The 22,973-nt window shown below is 39.3% G+C and overlaps 1 protein-coding gene across 5 annotated transcripts in view; it reads right to left on the bottom strand.

Annotated features, from left to right (window-relative positions):
• LRP1B (LDL receptor related protein 1B) overlaps positions 1-22,973 on the bottom strand; it is a 2,071,868-nt gene that overhangs the window by 921,565 nt on the left and 1,127,330 nt on the right. For all 5 annotated transcript variants that reach the window (XM_073647246.1, XM_073647248.1, XM_073647249.1 and 2 more), the window contains exon 18: positions 2,047-2,163. In XM_073647246.1, the coding sequence (XP_073503347.1) occupies positions 2,047-2,163 (117 nt within the window). The remainder of the gene's footprint in view (positions 1-2,046; positions 2,164-22,973) is intronic.

Genomic DNA, 22,973 nt, shown 5'->3' with positions numbered 1-22,973 from the left:
ATTCACACTGAAGGCATCAAAACTATGAATTAACACATGTGGAATTATATACTTAACAAAAAAGTGTGAAACAACTGAAAATATGTCTTATATTCTAGGTTCTTCAAAGTAGCCACCTTTTGCTTTGATGACTGCTTTGCACACTCTTGGCATTCTCTTGATGAGCTTCAAGAGGTAGTCACCGGAAATGGTCTTCCAACAATCTTGAAGGAGTTCCCAGAGATGCTTAGCACTTGTTGGCCCTTTAGCCTTCACTCTGCGGTCTAGCTCACCCCAAACCATCTTGATTGGGTTCAGGTCTGGTGACTGTGGAGGCCAGGTCATCTGGCGTAGCACCCCATCACTCACCTTCTTGGTCAAATAGCCCTTACACAGCCTGGACGTGTGTTTGGGGTCATTGTCCTGTTGAAAAATAAATGATGGTCCAACTAAACGCAAACCGCATGGAATAGAATGCCGCTGCAAGATGCTGTGGTAGCCATGCTGGTTCAGTATGCCTTCAATTTTGAATAAATCCCCAACAGTGTCATCAGCAAAGCACCCCCACACCATCACACCTCCTCCTCCATGCTTCACAGTGGGAACCAGGCATGTAGAGTCCATCCGTTCACCTTTTCTGCGTTGCACAAAGACACGGTGGTTGGAACCAAAGATCTCAAATTTGGACTCATCAGACCAAAGCACAGATTTCCACTGGTCTAATGTCCATTCCTTGTGTTCTTTAGTCCAAACAAGTCTCTTCTGCTTGTTGCCTGTCCTCAGCAGTGGTTTCCTAGCAGCTATTTTACCATGAAGGCGTGCGGCACAAAGTCTCCTCTTAACAATTTTTGAAGAGATGTGTCCGCTGCTAGAACTCTGTGTGGCATTGACCGGGTCTCTAATCTGAGCTGCTGTTAACTTGCAATTTCTGAGGCTGGTGAGTCAGATAAACTTATCCTCAGAAGCAGAGGTGACTCTTGGTCTTCATTTCCTGGGGCGGTCCTCATGTGAGCCAGTTTCTTTGTAGTGCTTGATGGTTTTTGCAACTGCACTTGGGGACACTTTCAAAGTTTTCCTAATTTTTCGGAATGACTTACCTTCATTTCTTAAAGTAATGATGGCCACTCATTTTTCTTTACTTAGCTGCTTTTTTCTTGCCATAATACAAATTCTAACAGTCTATTCAGTAGGACTATCAGCTGTGTATGCACTTGACTTCTGCACAACAGAACTGATGGTCCTAACCCCATTTATAAGGAAAGAAATCCCACTTATTAAACCTGACAGGGCCCACCTGTGAAGTGAAAATCATTTCCGGTGACTACCTCTTGAAGCTCATCAAGAGAATGCCAAGAGTGTGCAAAGCTACTTTGAAGAACCTAGAATATGACATATTTTCAGTTGTTTCACACTTTTTTGTTAAGTGTATATTTCCACATGTGTTAATTCATAGTTTTGATGCCTTCAGTGTGAATGTACAATTTTCATAGTCATGAAAATACAGAAAAATCTTTAAATGAGAAGGTGTGTCCAAACTTTTGGTTTGTACTGTATATATATATATATATATATATATATATATGTGTGTGTGTGTGTGTGTGTGTGTGTGTGTGTGTGTAGATTGTGCTATAAAAAATATTCAGCATAAAACAAAGACTTATACAACCAATGAAAATATTAAAAAGGTTAATGTGTTTTATGAAGGGTATAGTAGGGAAATGTTTGACTAATGGGTCTTTAAAGTACATATTATGATACATGTACATGATGTACAGAATTGCTGTGTATATTAATATCATCGAAGCACATGTAAAAGATCAGATCTGTAATACAGTAATTCATATAACATTTTCTGTAAAGCTACATTTGACATTTGAAGGGATATTTCCAGTTTAGACATGTATGGCATATGCCATATGTCTGATAGATGTTGATTTAAAAAAAAAAAAAGAGAGAAAATAATAACTGAATATATTTTACTCTATTCCTACACAACTCCTTAAAATATACATATATAAATCTAAAATATCTGAAAGGTAATGAGATTTTACAAATTAATGTCCTTACCACATGATGCCGACTCATCAGATCCGTCCCCACAGTCATCCTCTTGGTCACACAGCCATGATTTTGATATGCAGCGTCCATTAGTGCAGGAGAACTGTTGAGCTTGACAAGTCCGTGCTATAGAAGAAAATACAAAATGATATGTTAATTACATGGTACAATCCAAAATAACCAGTTATTGATCATTTGTATTGCGGAAGATGATTGCTAGGTAATAACTTGTTTTTACGGGTTTTCCAGGCTGAATTTCTGCAGTCATTGCAATATGCACACTGTCAGGATTCCACTCTGTTGCCTGCTGGAGTTGTTATCATGACTGCTCATATGCAATTTGCATACTGGAGATCTTGTGCCACTACTTTTTCTGCTTGACAAAGTGGAGATTATCACGATGTGCGGGCTGTGCTCACAGAAAGGATGAGATCTGGAGAGTATAAAAAAGTTTTTTTTATTCACCAACGCGTTTTGGTGCCATTTTCAAGGTAAAAAAAAAATCAACTGTTTTTTACCATGAGAAACTCTCTGGATCTTATCCTGTGCATTAGCACAGCCCGAACATAGTAATAATCTTCACTTTACCAAACTGTTACCTGGACGATACTTTCCTCCAGCCACTGCAGGAATGAAACATCAGGCTTCTAAAGGTATTGGATCCTTACGCAACCATTACAGGTGAGCTCTACAATCACCCTCACTCCACCTTGTTCCTTACGGTACTGACCTATCTGTGCACATTTCTCCAATCTAGATCTTCCTAATTCTCTCAATGTTCTCTTGATGAGAAACTAGTCAGCACATGATTGTCAATATGATAACCACTCCAGAAGGCAAAAGAGCAGATCCTGACAGTGGGCATAATGCACACTGATAGGATTTTATGCCGAAATGTATATTCAGCCTTGAAAACCAAGGTAGGTTCCTGGCAATGAGAAACGCCTTACCGTGGCTACCAGGTACACAAGAATAGACCAATTTATGCACTAAGATTTATCAGTTATTTCTATTTTCTAGGACAGTAATGCTATTCAAATTTCATATATTTCATGTTTGCATGCTATAGCGCTACAGAGTGGTACTTTATTTGTTAGTTATATATGGAGATGGCTACTCTTAATAAGCACCTGTACACATCAGTTTTCTGTGTTGGAAGTGATGGTCAGTCTTTTGATATTTGTATATATAGGTCTTCTGACTGAGCACTCCACCCCTAAGCCTCAGGCAGTTTTAATTACAGCAGGATCTTGCTTTCCCATTCACATGCAGACTTTAGTCTCTAAGAGAGGATTCACATTAGGTAGGTTTCTGGCAACGAGAAACGCCTTATCGTGGCTACCAGGTTCACATGAATTGACCAATTTATGCGCTAAGATTTCTCATTTATTTCTATTTTTTAGAGCAGTAATGCTATTCAAATTTCATATAATTCATGTTTGCATACTTAGCGTTGCAGAGTGCTACTTTATTTGTTAGTTGAAAACCCTTTAAGCTGGATTATCACTTTAAACTGGCATTAAAAAAGCCTCACAAGTCTTAATAAATCTTGTCAAATATTTGAACATTAGTTGTAACTTTTACTGTTCAATGTCTTTAGGGATGTTTTTGCATTTTTCAGTTTTGTTTTGTTTTTACGTAAATTGAATTTTAAGTGTTTCATTTAGAAAAGTTAGCACTTTAAGTTCTGGTAATTTGCTAAAATGCTAATTTAATATTTTAGAAACCAAAAAAGAAAATAATTTGCAAATCAATAACGTTATAAATGAGGTTTTGTGTTTATTTTGCTATTATTCAAAATTGAACATATAGGCTCGAAAAACAAAATAAACTAAAACAATCCGCGCTCTTGTTAATATCTGTAAATAGCAAAAATTAACAAAACAAAAGCTTATTGCTTCCAAGTTTGCCTAAATGTCAAAAGATTATGCAAATCCTAGCTGACCAGCCTTTTTTTCTATTTGATTTTATAATCATTATACCTTTTAAAGAATCACAACACCAATGGGGTTAACCTTTAAATCAACATTTCACTTGTCTTAATAATGCCCTAGAATGAATACTTAATGCCACTGAGATTTTTACAACTATGGAACCAGCACAACCTAAAGGGAAGGTTGATTATTCTATCTGCAGTGAACTGATGGTGACTTAAGACTTTTTATGTAAAAAAAGGCATAAAACAATAAAAACATCTCCTTATTTATAATGAATTATAACAACAGGAGATTGTTACTTTTTCAATGGCAAATACCTATTGCTGTACTGTCTAGATCAGTGGTTCTCAACTCCAGTCTTCAAGACCCACCAACAGATCATGTTTTCAGGATTTCCTTAGTATTGCACAGGTAATAATTCCATCACCTGTGCAAAACTAAGATAATCCTGAAAACCTGATCTGTTGGTGGGTCTTGAGGACTGGAGTTGAGAACCACTGGTCTAGATCATACTTATAGGTTATGCAGTCTTAGTATTGCACCTAAATACCATGACTAAGGCAGAGTGACCTGTCGGTTCTCCTCCTGAGACCGTAAAACGTTTTGGCCAATGCCCAAGGTCAGGATGAAGACAATAGAAGTAGAGCCTTGTTTTACTACTTCTGCCAATACAGAGAACTTAGCTAAGTTGAGTGTTGAATTTTTATTTGGAAGTTTTTCGAAGATGGATGATAAGTTTGACGGGAGAGAAGTCAAGATCAGTATGTAGCCCTTTTTCCAACACTGTAGCTGCAGAGCCGAAAAAATTGCAGAGGCATCCTTGGAGTGTACACATTAAAATGTAATTGCATTGATATTGCAAATTCAATTTCTCAAACTTTGCCAAATTTTCTCACAGATTTGAATGCAATATTGCAAAGCCTCTAATTGCCCAGAATATACATGTATAACACTCAGCAATCGCTTACGACTTTACTGAACCTATTATAGCTTTTTAACGCAAACACAGATTAATACTAGATTATAATAAGGAAGTATGCAAAAAAATATATCTGTTTTTTAGAATACGCACTCTGAGAGATACCCAGATGAGAATAAATTTCTGGATTGTTGAGATTTTTTTTGTTTAAAAAAGCAAAAAAAAAATGGCTTGCCCATCTCACAATCCAAGCACACTCTCTGTGACACACAAGCCTTGGTTTCGAGATTTTGTATAACTAAAAAAAAAATAGGACAGAGATGTTTGCAAAAAAATGCTGTTATTAAGTGTCACGGGTGTGTCAGGTGTGATAGACAGTCACTCTGGATCCGGCTGTAGAAGGTCACTGAGCTTGGCATTAAAGACGCCTTTTTGATCCTCTCATATCTGTAGTATAGTTATATCCTCCTTCCTTTAGTACCCAGCAGCTACCTACACCTTCTGCTGCTGATTGTCACACCGCTTGGTAGTTAAAAACTCTCAGTTTCTCCAGAGAGTCGCCGCTGATAATTCTATATACCTCTGTGCAGACTTGGAGTACTGGCAGTCGACTAGTCTCGTCTTTGGTGCCCTTGGAGAACAGTTGGCATTATCTCTCTGTTATCTGCTCAAGCTAAGTGTATCCCCTTTGTTTGTTTACCATGTTGTCTTTAGTTTGTAGTGGAGCCTGACTAGTGCTCACGCCGTCCCTTCCCAATTCAGGGCCTAGATCTAGGGACATTCAGGGCTTAGGTTCCTGCTCGGCAATTGGTGCAGAATCAATATAGGGGTGATAGGGTAGGCACGGTGATATTAGATCTGCCTAAGGGTCTCCACTACCCATTTCCCTAGTTGTTGGGCTCCCTTCCCCCTATTCCCATCATTGTACATTTATTACTACCCTCACCTTGCGTGACATTAAGTTGCTGTTACTGCAAAATATCTCAGATTAAAAAAATCACAGTCACACTAAGTGACTCCCTAGGTACAGCTCCTCCCTATTTATGTGAGCCATCCTCAGTGTGTGAAATGGAACAACATATTTTTTTGCGATCCTAGTTAATGAAATGACAAAAAGTTTGAATTTGATGGGAATCTTCAAATTTGAAGAAATTTGACACAAAGTTGATTCTCCACAGATCAATCCACTCATCTTTAGCAGCAGGTCTCCATTGCAGCCAGTGGATTGGCTTCAGCAGTCAAATGTACATATGATGGTAATAGGGTGTACAGACCTGGTATGAATGTACAAGTGCAATCCTTTTGCAGTTTACATGGTGCAAAATGTTGTTATCAGGGAAAATTTACTCAAAAAAATACTTTCATAGTGATGTACCAGTTCTAAAACAATATCTCAGAGCACCACAAACTTTTGCTTGATGCACCTAATTGCATAGGCACCTTTACCAGGTCCTTTCGAACATTTCAACATCTGTACCAAAAATATTTTGCAGTTCATAAATTAACTTACTTGTATTATGCCGCAATAAAGCCCTTTGAATCCTCATACATGACCCCATGTATTACACTATTGAAGTATTTTTTTCAAACATTTTAAATTAAAAAATAATTGTCAAATTAAAGTCATGCCATGTGCGGCTTTATTTGAAATAGAAGAGAAAAAAATATAATTAAAAAAAATGTAATTGATCATACCTTTTAGAAAAATCAATTTAGTTTCAAGGCTTTTAGAACTCCATAGGCTGATTAATGTGTTCATTTTTTTTTTACATGTGAATCAAAGAACTTTATGGGGTTTGGAAAGCTTTGTGCTCGAACAATATCAAATTAATATTTCAATTTACAAGTGATCACTTAAATTTACTAACATTGTGCAAGCTGCTTGATGTTTTGATGTTTTTAAGCAAGAGGTATTATGGGAAGGTGTTTTATCCATATTTTATAATGGAAATTCTTGGCATAGGTTTCCAGTAAAGAAACAAGAAAATCTAATTATTTACGTTCGGCATAAACAATTAGGTAGCTTCTATTCAGAAAACACTTTAGTGATAAAATCATTGAATATACAGGACTGTTATATCTAGTTTATATTGTACTTGGTAAAAAAAAGTATATTTCAGCACTGGATTTGCATGCCCCAATGCATCTTTTAAAGTGGGGTTGTCCGGAGAGAATATATTCATAATTGATCCATTGGATAGGTCATCAATATCAGCTCATTGGGGGTCCGACACCTGGCACCCCCACCAATAAGCTGTTACATGCTATGGTGGTGGGTGAATGTAAAGACATTATATAGAGCTGTAGAGCTGCTCCTGTGCAGAGATGAGCGAACCCGAACTGTTACAGTTTGGGGTTCATACCAGCAACTCAGTGACCGATGTTGAACTTCGAACACAGACTTCTCCGGAGAGAGAGAGGGAGTTATGCTGTGGGGTACTCTGCTTCCTTTGACAGCCTCCTAGGCCATACTACAATCAATTAACAGCCTTTTTACAGCATCAAAGTTCGGGTCCCCATTGACTTTGATGGGGTTTGGGCTCAAATTTGGGTAGAGCTCTGGTACCCGAACCGAACTTTGGACCAAAGTTTGGTTGTACCCGATGAATCTGAACATCCATGGGTCCACTCATCCCTACTCCTATGCTCTTAAATAGCAGATGTTCTACAGTACCCAGCAGAGGCCACTACGCACTGAATGGAGCTGCGCAGTAACAGCTGATCAGTGGAGGTGCTGTGAGTAGGAGAATAGAAGCTGTTATTTAGTCCTCAGCAGTGGCTGCTACATTTTGAATGGAGTTGTGCAGAATCAGCTGATCAGTGGGAGCGCTAGGTGTTGAAGAATAAGAGCTGAATTGCAGTACCCAGCAGAGGTCACTACATATTAATTGGAGCTAAGCAGTAATAGCTGATCGAGGGGTGCAGTGTGTTGGAGAATAAAAGCTTTTCTTCAGTCCCCAGCAGTGGCTACAACACATTGAATGGAGCCATGCAGTATCAGCTGATCAGTGGGCATGTCGTGTGTTGGAGAATAGAAGGTGTTCTTCAGTCCCCAACATCAGCTACTACACATTGAATTGAGCTGTGAAATTACAGTATCAACTGATCAGTGGGAGTATTGGGTGTTGTTGAGCTATTCTGCAGTACCCAGCAGTGGCTACTACACATTGAATGCAGCAGTGTACTGCAGCACCGTTGAACATGTTTACAGCTGGCTATTGCCGCAGCTCATAAAACAATTTATACATGGGAATGCCATGTGTTGGTTCCCCCCATAGATTTGGTATAGTTTAGCTATGCTAAGGATAAGTCATCAATATATTCTCCGTTGTCAACCTCTCTAATTTTGGTGCACAAGGCAAAGTGGCTTTTTAATGTCCTTACTATCCAGTAATGAGAACACATTACCTACCGGATTGTCCCTTGTTATGCTGGCAACAATCCATTAGTCACCAGTCACTGGTCAACCAGGTTATACAGTAGATCGAATTATGTCTATACTTAAAGAGTTATTCTCATAATATGAAGCTTTCATATATCCATATGGTGCACATGTTCAATCTCTGCTCCATTCAAGTCGAGATGGCATTAAGGGGAGATACTGGGCAATTGCATAGGGCCTCCACCCTCCTGGGGGGCCCCAGAGTCTACAGAAGGAGCTATACTGATAATGGTCACATCACGATCATGTGACCAGTCATGTGTGTCGTGTGCATATACTGTGTGGGTACCATATGAGTGTATATTCTCTATGTACTTTTATACTATGTATGTATATACTTTGTGTATATACTGTGTGGATACCGTATGTGTATATATACTCTACGTACTGTAAATACTGTATGAGTGATATGTATAGTTTTTGGCTTTTCATATAACTTGTATATGAGGTATAAATGTATATATGTGGTTTATAATGTTTTGGATATGGACTGGGGTATGAAAAAATATATAACATAATTATTGTACATGGGGAGGATGTGTGCTTATTCAACCAGTGATTGGATTGTTGATGGCGGAATGAAAATCACTGTTCTCAGCGGCACATCACCCGGTGTAAACTGCAGATATGCTGATGATAACATGATACTGTATGTGGACAGATTGATCTATTAGTGTTAGAATCTGTTTCTTTGGGACCATCCGCCATTTTGTTGTGGTTTTCTGGCTGTTGGTCTTTTTCCCCTGGTGTTGGTTTTGACTAAGGTCAGGTGATTGTATTACCCTTTATTACCCAGCATCTGCCTCCTAGTCCATGGAGGACAACAGTGTTAATCTGCGAGAGTTCTGGCTAGGAGGTTTGGTAGTAGTCCTTTCTGTGTTTAGTTTCGTGCAGTTCTTGGATCCTCTAGTTCTGCCTGCTGAGATTCCTTTATCCCATTTTTCGTTTCTGCAGCTTTCTCTAGTTTCCTGCTAGGAGGTCACCTGTTGGTTTTTTCCCAGTCATTAATTCTTTCAGGGTCTCCTTCCCCTCTTCCTTTAGGTCTTCTTTTGAGTTTAGTCTAGGAAACGTCAAAATGTTTGACTGTGATGATGCAATATGTCAGCAGTTAGGGCCTCACTTTAAACTTTTGCCCAGGGCCCCACTTTGTCTAAAACTGGCCCTGCATTCAAACCAGCTAATTTCTTGGATTCCAGAGCCATGTTCTTGGGGTTATTGGGGGCCCCAGCAGTCAGATTCCCAGTGATCAGTAAGTTATCCTCTATCTAGTGTATTGGAAATAGCTTCATATTTTGGGAATAACCTTTTAAGTCTTTCAAGGTGATTTTAAACTGCCACAATTCCTTTTTTGATTGTAGGATGAAGCAGAAGTCTGAAGTTACAGCAACTTCCATTGTCATGACTACATTTGTGTTCATGATAAACACTTCTATGATATTAATAGGACTAAAATGACAGGGCTCTATCCATGTTCTGCAGATTAACAGCCCATGACATTTCACGGAACGTGACTGTCTTGCTAGACAGCTGTTTAACATTCCGATTCTACCTGAAACACTCACTAAGACCTCATTCAGATGTCTGTTTTTCATGTATGTGCGCTGTGTTTTTTACAAGTGAAACATGTCACCATTATAATCTATGAAGATAATTTTTTTTACATACTGGGTGTCTACAAAAAACTCACAAAGACATGTCCATTTTTGATCAGCATCACAGATCATAATTACCCATATAAGTTTATGGATTTGTGAGAATCATGTACCAGACAAAAATGGCATCAGGTTGTAGGCTTTGTGTTGTCTGTGGTTAACATTGCAATTGACAGAAGAAGATTTGTAATTTACTTATTTCTTCTTGCATCCGTGAAAAACACTGATGATACACTGCTGGTAAAAACTGACAAGGTCCAAGCGCTCATAAAAATCGGATGAAAAACACTTATGACACTCGGACTGTTACATACATGAAAAATCACTTACATCTGAATGAAGACTAAGACAACAAAACTCCTCACTTTATGAATGTTTTCCACCTTTTCTACATATTTGCATTCCACCATCAAATACAAAATCGGGACACCTTTTCAAAGGTGGAGACTCGCTCTTCCTGTGAAAATTCCACTTGTAAAGGCTGATCCAAGTTTTTGCTATCTCATCAATATAATAACATGTAGTGAGGGAACAAGTCACTTCCACAAAAACAGTAAGAATCTCTTTGACTGCTACTGTCAACATTTCCAGACCTTGTCTTAGACATAACACAGTGTGCAAGTCATACCTAAAGTGTTTCTTCTACCATTGTTCAGTAGTCGGTACATTATTCGTTTAAGGAATGCACCTTTTTACGATTTTGACTGGCTTGCTTTTGTAACTGGGTTCAGGAGGGCATATTTCATGGTCCATTTATGGACCACAATGCCTAGACTAACCTGAACTTACAGCCTCACAGACACATATGAGGCTGTAACTTTGGTTTGGGATATCCATGATCAGTCTTGGCACTGTCATCCTTATACCGAACATAAAATATTCTTATTTAAAGGCTTCTTAATTGTGTTGCCACAATAAGAAAAACAGAAACTTGTGACCATAGACTGTGTCTGATAATGTGCCTCAGCCGTACATGAAACAATAAGAAAAATCAGCTGCATTCTGAAGTGCTATAATGTGCTAACATTGAAAATATGAAATTGGAACATCATTACTGCTTTAGAAAATACACTAAAAATGAAGGTACTTAGCGCACAAATTGGCCTATTCATGAGAGCCCAATAGCCAGCGCAAGGCATACCCCTTTGTTGGGACACTAACCTAATATGCCTCTTTAATTAGAGCTGGGATCTACCTGCCCTTAAAATTGTAGCAATTTGTTGCCACTCATATCTATTTATTTATTTATTTTTTCTCTTCTGTTGGACACATAACAACACATATGACCATTGTATGGGTGTTTTGAAAGGTCCTTCTGCTCCCCAGCCCCCAGTCTCTTGATAAAGCTCTAAGACCACCTAGCGAAACGTGCGTTGAGGCAATTTTTACCATCATCCCTATAACCATTTCTATCTGCAGTGCTCCAGGACCCTTCCTTTCTTTGGTCTGACTTGTGTAAGACTTCAGGGGCATATGGTTTGACTCCTTATTCCACTTGGATGCATTTTTATACTTTGGTGTCTAGCATGTGACCCCTGTGTTTACATTCCATATGCACTGATTGCCATCATGGCGTACAAAATGTTGGGTCCATGTGTCCTGTTGCCCTGCAGACCCTGGCTGTTTCACTTCCTTTGTTTGTATTTATGATGTTATTTAAAGATTTGTGAATGTTATTCCAATTATTAATAAAATTGTTTTCATACGCCGTTATACTATTGTTCTGATATATTTTTTGAGTTGGCGTTTCTATGTGTAGGTGCACTGTCTACTTAGGACTGGGCATCTGTCACCTTTGAGTGTTATTATGTATTGGGCCGTTTCTTTTTCATTAATCGGCCCATTTAATTGTTGGATTTTAGTCTGGGAGGGGCATATTAGGTTAGGATCCCAACAAAGGGGTACGCCTTGTCACTGGTTGTTGGGCTCTCATGAATTGCCCAATTTGTGCGCTAAGTACCTTCATTTTTAACAGATTTTCTATAACAGTAATGCAGATCCAATTACATATATTCATTGTTTGCATATTATAGTATTTCAGAGTACATGAAACACTACTGCTCCCACTTGAAGTTGATAGAGCTGCTCCCACAAAAAGTACCGACTGCCTGTGTGCTCAGAAATAGATAAAATAAATATACACAGAAATGAATGTGCTAATAAAAACTTTTCAAAGCTAAATAATCAGATGCCAAATTAATTTCAAATGATCTTTTTCACACTTTAAAGTGTATTTTATGAAAGAAGCTACCATCTAATGGAATTGTTCCTACATTAAATTTTGGTTCTTTCTTTGTTTATTATTTTTCCTTCTTTTTCTTTTTTTTGTTTATGATTTTTGGAAACCACATCAGTCTAGCTGGCTGCAATTCCTGATAAAGGAGATGTCTTTTGCTACTAAATGCATTGCATGAATTCTGACCTTCAAGACTCTTCGTATACTGTAACATCACAACCAACGAGCAAACGAGTCCCACGCCACTGGCTGGGGAGTGGTGTCATGCAAGATGTAGGAAAGACTAAGTGCAACACGAAGGGAAGAGGGGAAGGGAGCCCAGAATCTAGGGAAAGGGGGAGTGGAGACCTCCTTGGCTGATCTGAAATCACCCTGTCTCCCCTATCGTCCCTATATTGGTTCCTCACCAATCCCTGCACAGGAACCTAAACCCTGTATTTCCCTAGTGCTTGGCCCTGGATAGGTAAGGTGGGGATGAGCACTAGTCAGTCCCCACTAACAACTAAAGACAAAAAAGGAGACAAACACGGGGAAAAGTAACTTAGCTTGAGCCGACTTCAAAGAGATCACCCCTAACGCCTTCCAAGCAACAAAGAGAAGTAAAGCATACTGCAACAGCTCTAAGCCGTCACCAGAGAACAAGGGAATATACCCGGTGCCTCCCTATAGCAAACAGCAAGTATTTAAACACCCAGGCCTGAGTGTCAATTAGCCGGAGAGAGGTAGCCGCTGGGTCCTAGAGTGAGACAGCTAAGAATGTGTCTGTAATGCCAAACAAAATGATCTTCTGCAACCGACTGCAGGGCAACTGTCTGTTACTTCTGACACACCCATGGCACGCGGTGAATGGAACTTGCTAATCCATCGGATACTTGCCTTGTCAGTTCAAACCTTCTCTTGCTCATATTTTACCATTCAAGAGGCAAAGAAAGAAATATTTTTCCATCGAAAAATATTGTGGCACATTCCACCCATATATTCAGAAGGTCATTTGAAATTCATTTAGTATCTGATTATTTAGCTTTGAAAAGTTTTTATTAGCGCACTCATTTCTGTACATATTTATGATAGTGTAACTCAACTCAATTTAAGTGAACATTGCAATACTAGACATTATCTAATGACAAAAGTGGTATCATTTCTGGAAAAAAATAAATAAAATAAAGCCGACCTTTGTTTTCTAATTCCAGACTTCTTTACCATAGAATTTAGGTAAAAGTGTAGCTCTATAAAAAAATACAAATCTAACTAACCCCAATTAAAGCAAGTTAATATATTCCTGAAAAATCTCTTTCACCTGTAACCTTTTCTACAGCATACCAATCAACCAACAAGTACACCTCCGGGAAATACACTCAGTAGCGTATTAATCATAGGAGAACAGGTGAAAAACATTTTGCAGTCTGAGTTGTTTTAATTATTAGTTTATTGCTGTTTATGCGCCATTAGCTTTTTTCTATAACGAAGGAAGCATTAAGAACAATTTGTTGTCTCTGGTGTTTGCTCGCGTTACACTGTAATTTAGCACAGCTCGTGAACGAGACAGACCTCACATGAGATGCACTGAGCCTTGTCTTACCTCTACTTATGTCAACAAACTTTCCGAAATTCATCTTTGAACCATATAGTGTAAAAATGTCCTACTAATGAGAGTTTACAAGCTCTCTGCATCTAATTGCCTGTTCAGTACAAATTTCAGTTTCTAAGGCATGTACTGTCATCTGAGTCACCAGTCTGTAATGCAGGTAATTAATTTCTTACCAATGATGAAACTAATTAACCCAATAGCTCTGAACTTTACTGGCTAGTCAACAAGTACTTTATTGAACCAGCAATAGTTGTGTTGGCTTTTTTCTACTATGTATTAAATGGGGTTGACCCAATATTTTTGTGTTTTATTTTAATTTATAACTCCAAAAGGGTGAACAGAAAGTTACATTTTATTGTGCTTATGCTATTTTTTTTTTAAAAACTATTTTATTTTTTAGATATTTTGCATTAAGTTTAATATTTTAAAAAACCGCAGGTGCGGAGGACAAGCAGAGCAGAGCAAAACCGCAGATGCGGAGGACAAGCAGAGCAGAGCAAAACCGCAGGTGCGAAGGTCAAGCAGAGCAGAGAGAAACTGCAGGTGCGGAGGACAAGCAGAGCAGAGCGAAACCGCAGATGCAGAGGACAAGCAGAGCAGAGCGAAACCGCAGGTGCAGAGGGCAAGCAGAGCAGAGCGAAACCGCAGGTGCGGAGGTGCAGGCAGACAGGACAAGGCTCTGTTCACATGGAACAGACTGGGAAACACAGGAAGATAGCTAGAACACAGGAGGTAGAAACGGAGGCAGTGAAATGGGACAAGCAGAACCAGATACACACAAGGTACTTGCAATGAAGTAATGAGTGGACACAAAACTCACAAACAGAAGTACAGAGACAACGAGTTGGAGTTAGGTGCAGGTTCAGACACTGCAGGAAAAGGAAAGGATTGCACATAGAGATAAACAGGTAACGGGCTAGGACACTGTTCAGACAGGAACTGAACCTGGAACAAGATACAGGAACGAGCCTGGGTATTCAGCCCCCAGGGTGGCGGAAACAGACTAGAAGTTACAGATACAGGTAACGGGCCTGGTTACTCAGCCCCCAGGGTGGCGGAAACAGACAAGATACAGGACAGGACCTGGCAACTCAGTTGTGCAGAACATACTGAAAGAAAGTGTTGCTCAGGCACCTCCTACTGGGTGGAGGGGGTTTAAGTATCCAGTGACTCACAGCAATAGGCTGGGGACGCATTAGGACTACGCACACTGTAACTTTAAGAATCAGGTAGTAACAGGGCCACCGCCCTAAGAAATCAGACAAGAGACATGCACACAGCAAGTAATGGAGCAAAGTGTGCAGCCTGGACTGATAGTTAAGTTGGCGGTCTCGCATGGTGGGAGTTGGTAAGCCATGTCAGCACGCTGCCAGGGATGCTACATTCTCCACACATACCACTTAGAATTATCACCAAAAGTTCTATCTTTGTCTCATCAGACCAGAGAATCTTATTTCTCATAGTCTGGGAGTCCTTCATGTTTTTTTGAGCAAACTCTATACGGGCTTTCATATGTCTTGCACTGAGGAGAGGCTTCCATCGGGCCACTCTGCCATAAAGGCCCAACTGGTGGAGGGCTGCAGTGATAGTTGAATTTGTGGAACTTTCTCCCATCTCCCTACTGCATCTCTGAAGCTCAGTCACAGTGATCTTGGGGTTCTTCTTTACCTCTCTCACCAAGGCTCTTCTCCCATGATTGCTCAGTTTAGCTGGACGGCCAGGTCTAGAAAGATTTCTGGTGATTCCAAACTTCTTCCATTTAAGGATTATGGAGGCTACTGTGCTCTTAGGAACCTTGAGTAATGCAGAAATTCTTTTGTAACCTTGGCCTGTTCTGTGCCTTGCCACAATTCTGTCTCTGAGCTCCTTGGGCAGTTCCTTTGAGCTCATGATTCTCATTTGGTCTGAAATGCACTGTGAGCTGTGAGGTCTTATATAGACAGGTGTGTGCCTTTCCATATCAAGTCCTATCAGTTTAATTAAACACAGCTGGACTCCAATGAAGGAGTAGAACCATCTCAAGGAGGACCACAAGGAAATAAACAGCATGTGACTTAAATATGAGTGTCTGAGCAAAGGGTATGAATACTTATGACCATGTGATATTTCAGTTTTTCTTTTTTTAACCCTACAATGCGTATCGGGGGCCTTTTCGGCCCCGGTGCTTACTTTTTTGCTATTATCTGCAAAATTACTTTAGTTAGAATTTTGAAACTCTAGGTATTCCTCAAGTATGTCGTTGTTGGTAATATCCAGTTCTTCATATAATTTTTTTGATAGGCATTTTGGTGTATCAATGCGTTTATGGGGAAAACCACATCTGTACGGAACAGGGGCCTTTTAGGCCCCTGATATTTTTATCATGTACTCAGCAGTGTTTGTGTCTCAAGTTACTTTATTTGTAGTCAGGGTTGCTGGTGGAGGGGCCAGGGGGTGGATCATGCCATGTGAGGATGTCATGTGATTTTGGGAGGGAGTGATAAGGCCTAGAAGGAAGACGTATTGCTTCTGCAAAAAACAAGTCCTGGAAAAATATCTCAAAAGAGGAACTTTATGCATATATTGGACTTTTACTGCTGGCAGGGAGTCAAAAATCATATGATTTTCCAATCAGAGAATTATTTCTGGACCTACTTTCTGATCCACACTATAAAGCGACAATGGCAGTGGACAGATATGAGGAAATTAGAAGAAGCATTCGATTTAATGATAAGCAAACTCGTGCAGCGAGGTTCCAAACAGACAAATTAGCCCCTAACAGTTATATCTGGAACATATTTATCAAAAATAGCACCAAACTTTACAATCCTCATACTAATGTTACAGTAGATGAGCAACTTGTACCATTCAGAGGATGTTGCAAGTTCATACAATACATGCCCAGTAAACCAGCCAAGTATGGAATAAAAATCTAGGGTCTGAGATTGTGAAAACACTTGCAGTACCAATATACAATTCAGGTAGAAACATTACCATGGACAATTATTTTACCAATGTTGCATTGGGCAATTTTCTGCTTGAAAAAGCTATTACACTTGTTGGTACTATGAAGCCAAACCGACGAGAAATTCCTCAAGCAATGAAACACAATCCACAGCGAGCACTTTATGAGAGTGTCTTTGGTTTCAACAACAAAGCGACATTGGTATCTTACAAAGCGAAGAAGGAGAAATCCGTTATATTACTCAGTATCATGCATTATGATTGCAGTATTGACAGCAATGACAGGAAATTGAAACCAGAAATCATCCTGTATTACAACAAAACTAAAGGAGGTGTAGACAAAATGGATGAAATGGTGGGAGAATATTCATGCAAGAGGCAAACAAGATGTTGGCCTGTAGTAATTTTTTCAAATATGCTTGATGTAGCAGCCCTGAATTCATTCATTATTTATACAGAAACTTGTCCAGAATTCCATACAAGGAGGAAGGACAGGAGACGCCTATTCTTGAAGGACCTTTGCTATGAACCTGTAATGCCTCACATGATGGAGCGAAGCAACATGAAATGCTTGCCAAAGCAAACTAAAGAAGCAATGAAACGGTGTGGCGTACAGTTTCAGGATATTCCAGGGCCAGGAGAAAGAAAACGAAAGCGTTGTTTCATTTGTCCAAGAAACTTTGAGAGGAAAACTGAGCGATATTGTACCACTTGAGGGGAAAATGTTTGTAAAGAACATTCTTCAGAAAAGAAAGCATGTGAAAATTGTTTGGAAGACCAATAAAATTGAAAAGAAAAAGTTAGAAAAGAAATGTAGCTGCAGCTAGTTTACTCTAGATTTATACACCTTTGTGTGTTTTTCATATCTTTGTTTGAAATTTGGAAAAAAAAATGTTTTTTGGTGTTTTCTACCAAAAATTATAATTAAAATGCTGTGCATTATTCATATCTTATTTTGCAATTTTGAAATAAAGTTGCAAAAGTTATTTATGTGAGTTTCTCCATATGATTTGCACCACCGTTACGTAAAAGTGTAGATTTGTGACGTCACGCATGCTAGGGTTAATAAATTGGCAACAAATTCTACATTTCTGTTTTTTTTTCAGTCAAGATGGGGTGCAGAGTGTACTTTAATGAGAAAAAAAAGTGAACTTTTTAGAATTTACCAAATGGCTGCAATGAAACAAAGAGTGAAAAATTTTAAGGGGGTCTAAATACTTTCCGTACGTTCTGTATGCAGTCTCTTCTTTCCTGTCTCTAGTGATGAGCAAAGTGGAAGTTAAAAATTCAGGGTTCTTACCGGACAGTTAGTGTCCGGTGCTAAACGCCGAATACAGACTTCTCAGACTTCAATGTTCGAAGTTCTGGGGAAAATCTGTTGCTGAGAGAAATATTTTTTTTCCAGCTCTAAAATTCAAGTGCCCATTGTTTTTAATGGGGTCCGGGTTTTGGTTGAAGTTCGGGTACAGTTCTGGTCCCTGAACCAAACTTTGGATTAAAGTTCGCTCGGGTACCAGAACCCGAACTTCCACGGGTAAGCTCATCCCTACCCGTCTCCACTAAACTAAACTTGAATTATGATAAAATGCTTTGGATCACTTATTTTAGTCTGGTAAAACCATGGGAAATTCAGATATTGCAGCATAAAAACACGTGACAAAATGTGAGTATACTGGAAAAAGCAAAAGGACCTTAGAAAAAAATTATCTCTAGTTATTTATAGTATAAAATGTGTAAAAAAAGAAATAAACGCTACCAATTCTCATTGCCGGAGTAAAGAGGGGATTCTTACAGCATCGCTCCCTGGGCAACATAAGTCTCCTCTAGAAGCTAGAAAATAATAGGGTTTAACATAGAGTCCGTTTTTTCCTTTTTAGAGGAGCTATTTTTGCAGAAACATCAAGCACTAATGGACAGTCACATGCTCGATGATTTCCATGCAATAAGGGGCTTTGGAATTACAAAATTGCAATTCTGGATTTTGGAGTTGGCCACCAATTCTGATTCTTGTTTGCAGAGCTACATTTCCATGTTAACCTCCCACTATTCACATAGTAACTCTCCTTCAGCTCTATCTAGGTGTGCCAATTATCATTATATTCTCGGAATAAAAATTATCCAACCTCCATGATCAACTAGTTTACAAACTTTCTGCCATTTGCAATAAAACAAGAATAATGTAAATTACTAAACACAACGAATATAACAAGTAGTTTCTACAAATTCTACACATAATGACACTTTTCCTGACTCCTGCAGAATCATTCATCCCCTTCATGACCAGTGGCTCTAATACTTAGTACAGCATCTCTGGCTGTTATGACCTGCTGCAAACATGAAGCATTGCCAGACTCAAGCTTCTGGCAGTGTTCCTGGGGAATCCCAGCCTATTACTCTTCGGCATTGGCCAGTATTTTTGGCATGCAATAAGTACAGATGTGTCTATACTTGACTTTCTGCAAATTTAATTATAGACTCCAGTTTGTCATGTTACAAATTCAATACATCATCACAACATGCTAATAAAAGCCCAGAGTGGCAGAACACCACAGCCTGTGGCTGGCAACATATAGACACATAGGGCCCCATTAAGCAAAACTTTTATGCCAGAATTCTTTGAAAAGTTGCAATATTGAGGGTATGCTAAAATTTTGAAACTTTTGGCATTTTCACATCAGTTTTGCCCAGTTTCAACAAAATGGGCAGAGCTGGGGCAGGACGTGAGCGTGGAACCCTCGCTGGTCAAATTTATGATGAGCCTTGGCGTTTCTTACTGCACAAATCCAATTACAGGCCATCACTGGAGCAATACAGTCATATGAAAAAGCTTGGGCACCCCTATTAATCTTAAGCTTAATGTTTTATAAAAATTGGTGTTTTTGCAACAGCTATTTCAGTTTGATATATGTAATAACTTTTGGACACAGTAATGTTTCTGCCTTGAAATGAGGTTTATTGTACTAACAGAAAATGTGCAATCGGCATTCAAACAAAATTTGACAGGTGCATAAGTATGGGCACCCTTATCATTTTCTTGTTTTAAATACTCCTACCTACTTTTTACTGACTTACTAAAGCACTTTTTTTGGTTTTATAACCTCATTGAGCTTTGAACTTCATAGCCAGGTGTATGCAATCATGAGAAAAGCTACTTAAAGTGGCCACTTGCAAGTTGTTCTCCTGTTTGAATCTCCTCTGAAGAGTGGCATCATGGGCTCCTAAAAACAACTGCCAAATGATCTGAAAACAAAGATTATTCAACATAGTTGTTCAGGTGAAGGATACAAAAAGCTGTCTCAGAGATTTAACCTGTCAGTTTTCACTGTGAGGAACATAGTAAGGAAATGGAAGAACACAGGGACAGTTCTTGTTAAGGCCAGAAGTGGCAGGCCAAGAAAAACATCAGAAAGGCAGAGAAGAAGAATGGTGAGATCAGTCAAGGACAATCCTCAGACCACCTCCAGAGAGCTGCAGCATCAACTTGCTGCAGATGGTGTCACTGTGCATCGGTCAACTATACAACGCACTTTGCACAATGAGAAGCTGTATGGGAGAGTGATGCGAAAGAACCCGTTTCTGCAAGCACGCCACAAACAGAGTCGGCTGAGGTATGCAAAAGCACATTTGGAGAAGCCAATTTCTTTTTGGAAGAAGGTCCTGTGGACTGATGAAACCAAAATTGAGTTGTTTGGTCATACAAAAAGGCATTATGCATGGCGGCAAAAAAACACAGCATTCCAAGAAAAACACTTGCTACCCACAGTAAAATTTGGTGAAGGTTCCATCATGCTTTGGGGCTGTGTGGCCAATGCTGGCACAGGGAATCTTGTTAAAGTTGAGGGACGCATGGATTCCACTCAGTTTCAGCAGATTCTTGACAATAATGTTCAAGAATCAGTGATAAAGTTGAAGTTACGCAGGGGATGGATCTTTCAGCAAGACAATGATCCAAAACACCGCTCCAAATCTACTCAGGCATTCATGCAGAGGAACAATTACAATGTTCTGGAATGGCCATCCCAGTCCCCAGACCTGAATATCATTGAACATCTGTGGGATCATTTGAAGAGGGCTGTCCATGATCAGCGACCATCAAACTTAACTGAACTGGAATTGTTTTGTAAGGAGGAATGGTCAAAAGTACCTTCATCCAGGATCCAGGAAATCATTAAAAGCTACAGGAAGCGACTAGAGGCTGTTATTTTTGCAAAAGGAGGATTTACTAAATATTAATGTCACTTTTCTGGTGAGGTGCCCATACTTATGCACCTGTTAAATTTTGTTTGAATGCAGATTGCACATTTTCTGTTAGTACAATAAACCTCATTTCAAGGCAGAAACATTACTGTGTCCAACAGTTATTACATATATCAAACTGAAATAGCTGTTGAAAAAACACCAATTTTTATAAAACATTAAGCTTAAGATTAATAGGGGTGCCCAAACTTTTTCATATAACTGTATTTGTGGCAAGGTGCATGCAGAGGAGAATGGTACTTGTCAGACATGCCGGATTCATTAAGAAGCGTGCATCCCTTAATGAATTAGGAGAATCTAACTTTAGCACGTCCCTCATCAAAACCGGCATGGGCAAGATCAGTCTTGACGAATCAGGACCATAATGTACAATATATCTTCCGACAGAGTATCTCAAATCATGTTTTTTTTTTATTCCCAAAGCTTAAAATCTCCAGATATGTTGAGTAATAAGAGAAAGGATACATCTATAAAAGGCGTAGAATGAACAGTTTTCTATAATTCACTTGGAAAGTGGTTGACGATGAACAGCAATAAGACAGCGAGATGAAGAATAACATCTCTTAAGAGCCAAGTATTTATCATCACACAAAGCCTTAATGTACGATGACATCCATCCACTTTGTAGACCGGATAGATGACAAAAATAAAGCAATAAATTCAAAAGAATAAATCCAAAAGAAAAAAGAAAAAAATACTACCCCAGTCCAAGGCCAACCTTTCTGATCCCGTTTTGGTTTGACGACGTAATCTAAACTGAGAATTATTTTGGTCGTACAGTGATTTACTGATCACTGCTCATCCTATAACGAGGCCATAAGTACTTCCTCACATTACTAGCTCTTTAGACTATTACTCTAATATTCTGTAAGTAACATTTAAAGCCTCTCTGCCGCGCTGCGCTCTCTCATGTAAGAGGGTCACACGCTGGTGATACAAACCGTCTTCAGATATTATTGTCAACAGGAGGAAAGAAAAATGAAAATGGAAAGTGATCATTATTTAAGAGAGGGAAGACAACAACAACACCATCTAACTTTATGTTTTCTCGCTCTTGGAGGCACCTCGTGTTTAGTACACAGCGCTATTGATTTTTCCACCACAATAATGGCTGTGCCACAATTTCAAATAATACTGTATATCAGACATTCTGCATGAGGATCAAAGTCCACATAAAAGTGCACATTGTATATCAGAAAATAGAAAAAGGGGTTGCACAGTGGTGCTTAATCATTAAATGCTTCCAACTTTAAGGGTAAGGACAAAGCGAACCAGCCAGCAATAATCAATTTTTTCGCTGAATGCACCTTACACGCCATGTGTCCTTACTCTAAGCAAAGCTCTGGTTATACATTAAGATATCTCATAGCTGAGGTTCTAAATAACAGGATAGGAAGTATTTCTGTGCTCTCCGGAATACAACACAAATATTAGTAATAGAATTGTTGGTTTATTGTCAACGCATTTCAGAGCCCACTGACTCCTTCCTCAGGACAACCATACATCTGTTCATAGTCCAATGACTCCTTCCTCAGGACAACCATACATCTGTTCATAGTCCAATGACTCCTTCCTCAGGACAACCATACATCTGTTCAGAGTCCACTGACTCCTTCCTCAGGACACCCATATATCTGTTCAGAGTCCTCCAATGACTCCCTCTTCAGGACACCCATATATTCAGAGTCCACTGACTCCTTTCTCAGGACAATCATACATCTGTTCAGAGTCCACTGACTCCTTCCTCAGGACAACCATACATCTGTTCAGAGTCCTCCAGTGACTACCTCCTCAGGACAACCATACGTCTGTTCAGAGTCCTCCAATGACTCGCTCCTCAGGACACCAATACATCTGTTCAGAGTCCACTGACTCCTTCCTCAGGACAATCATACATCTGTTTTTTCCTGAGCATTTCTGCATCTCCCTGGCAGAAAAAAACGCATGCGGATTGTACATGCG

The sequence above is a fragment of the Phyllobates terribilis genome, unplaced genomic scaffold (genome assembly GCF_046119375.1).
Source record: "Phyllobates terribilis strain yellow unplaced genomic scaffold, ASM4611937v1 Scaffold_9__5_contigs__length_417890890, whole genome shotgun sequence".
In the NCBI taxonomy this organism is placed as follows: Eukaryota; Metazoa; Chordata; class Amphibia; order Anura; family Dendrobatidae; genus Phyllobates; species Phyllobates terribilis.
This window is presented reverse-complemented; position numbering and strand designations above follow the sequence as displayed.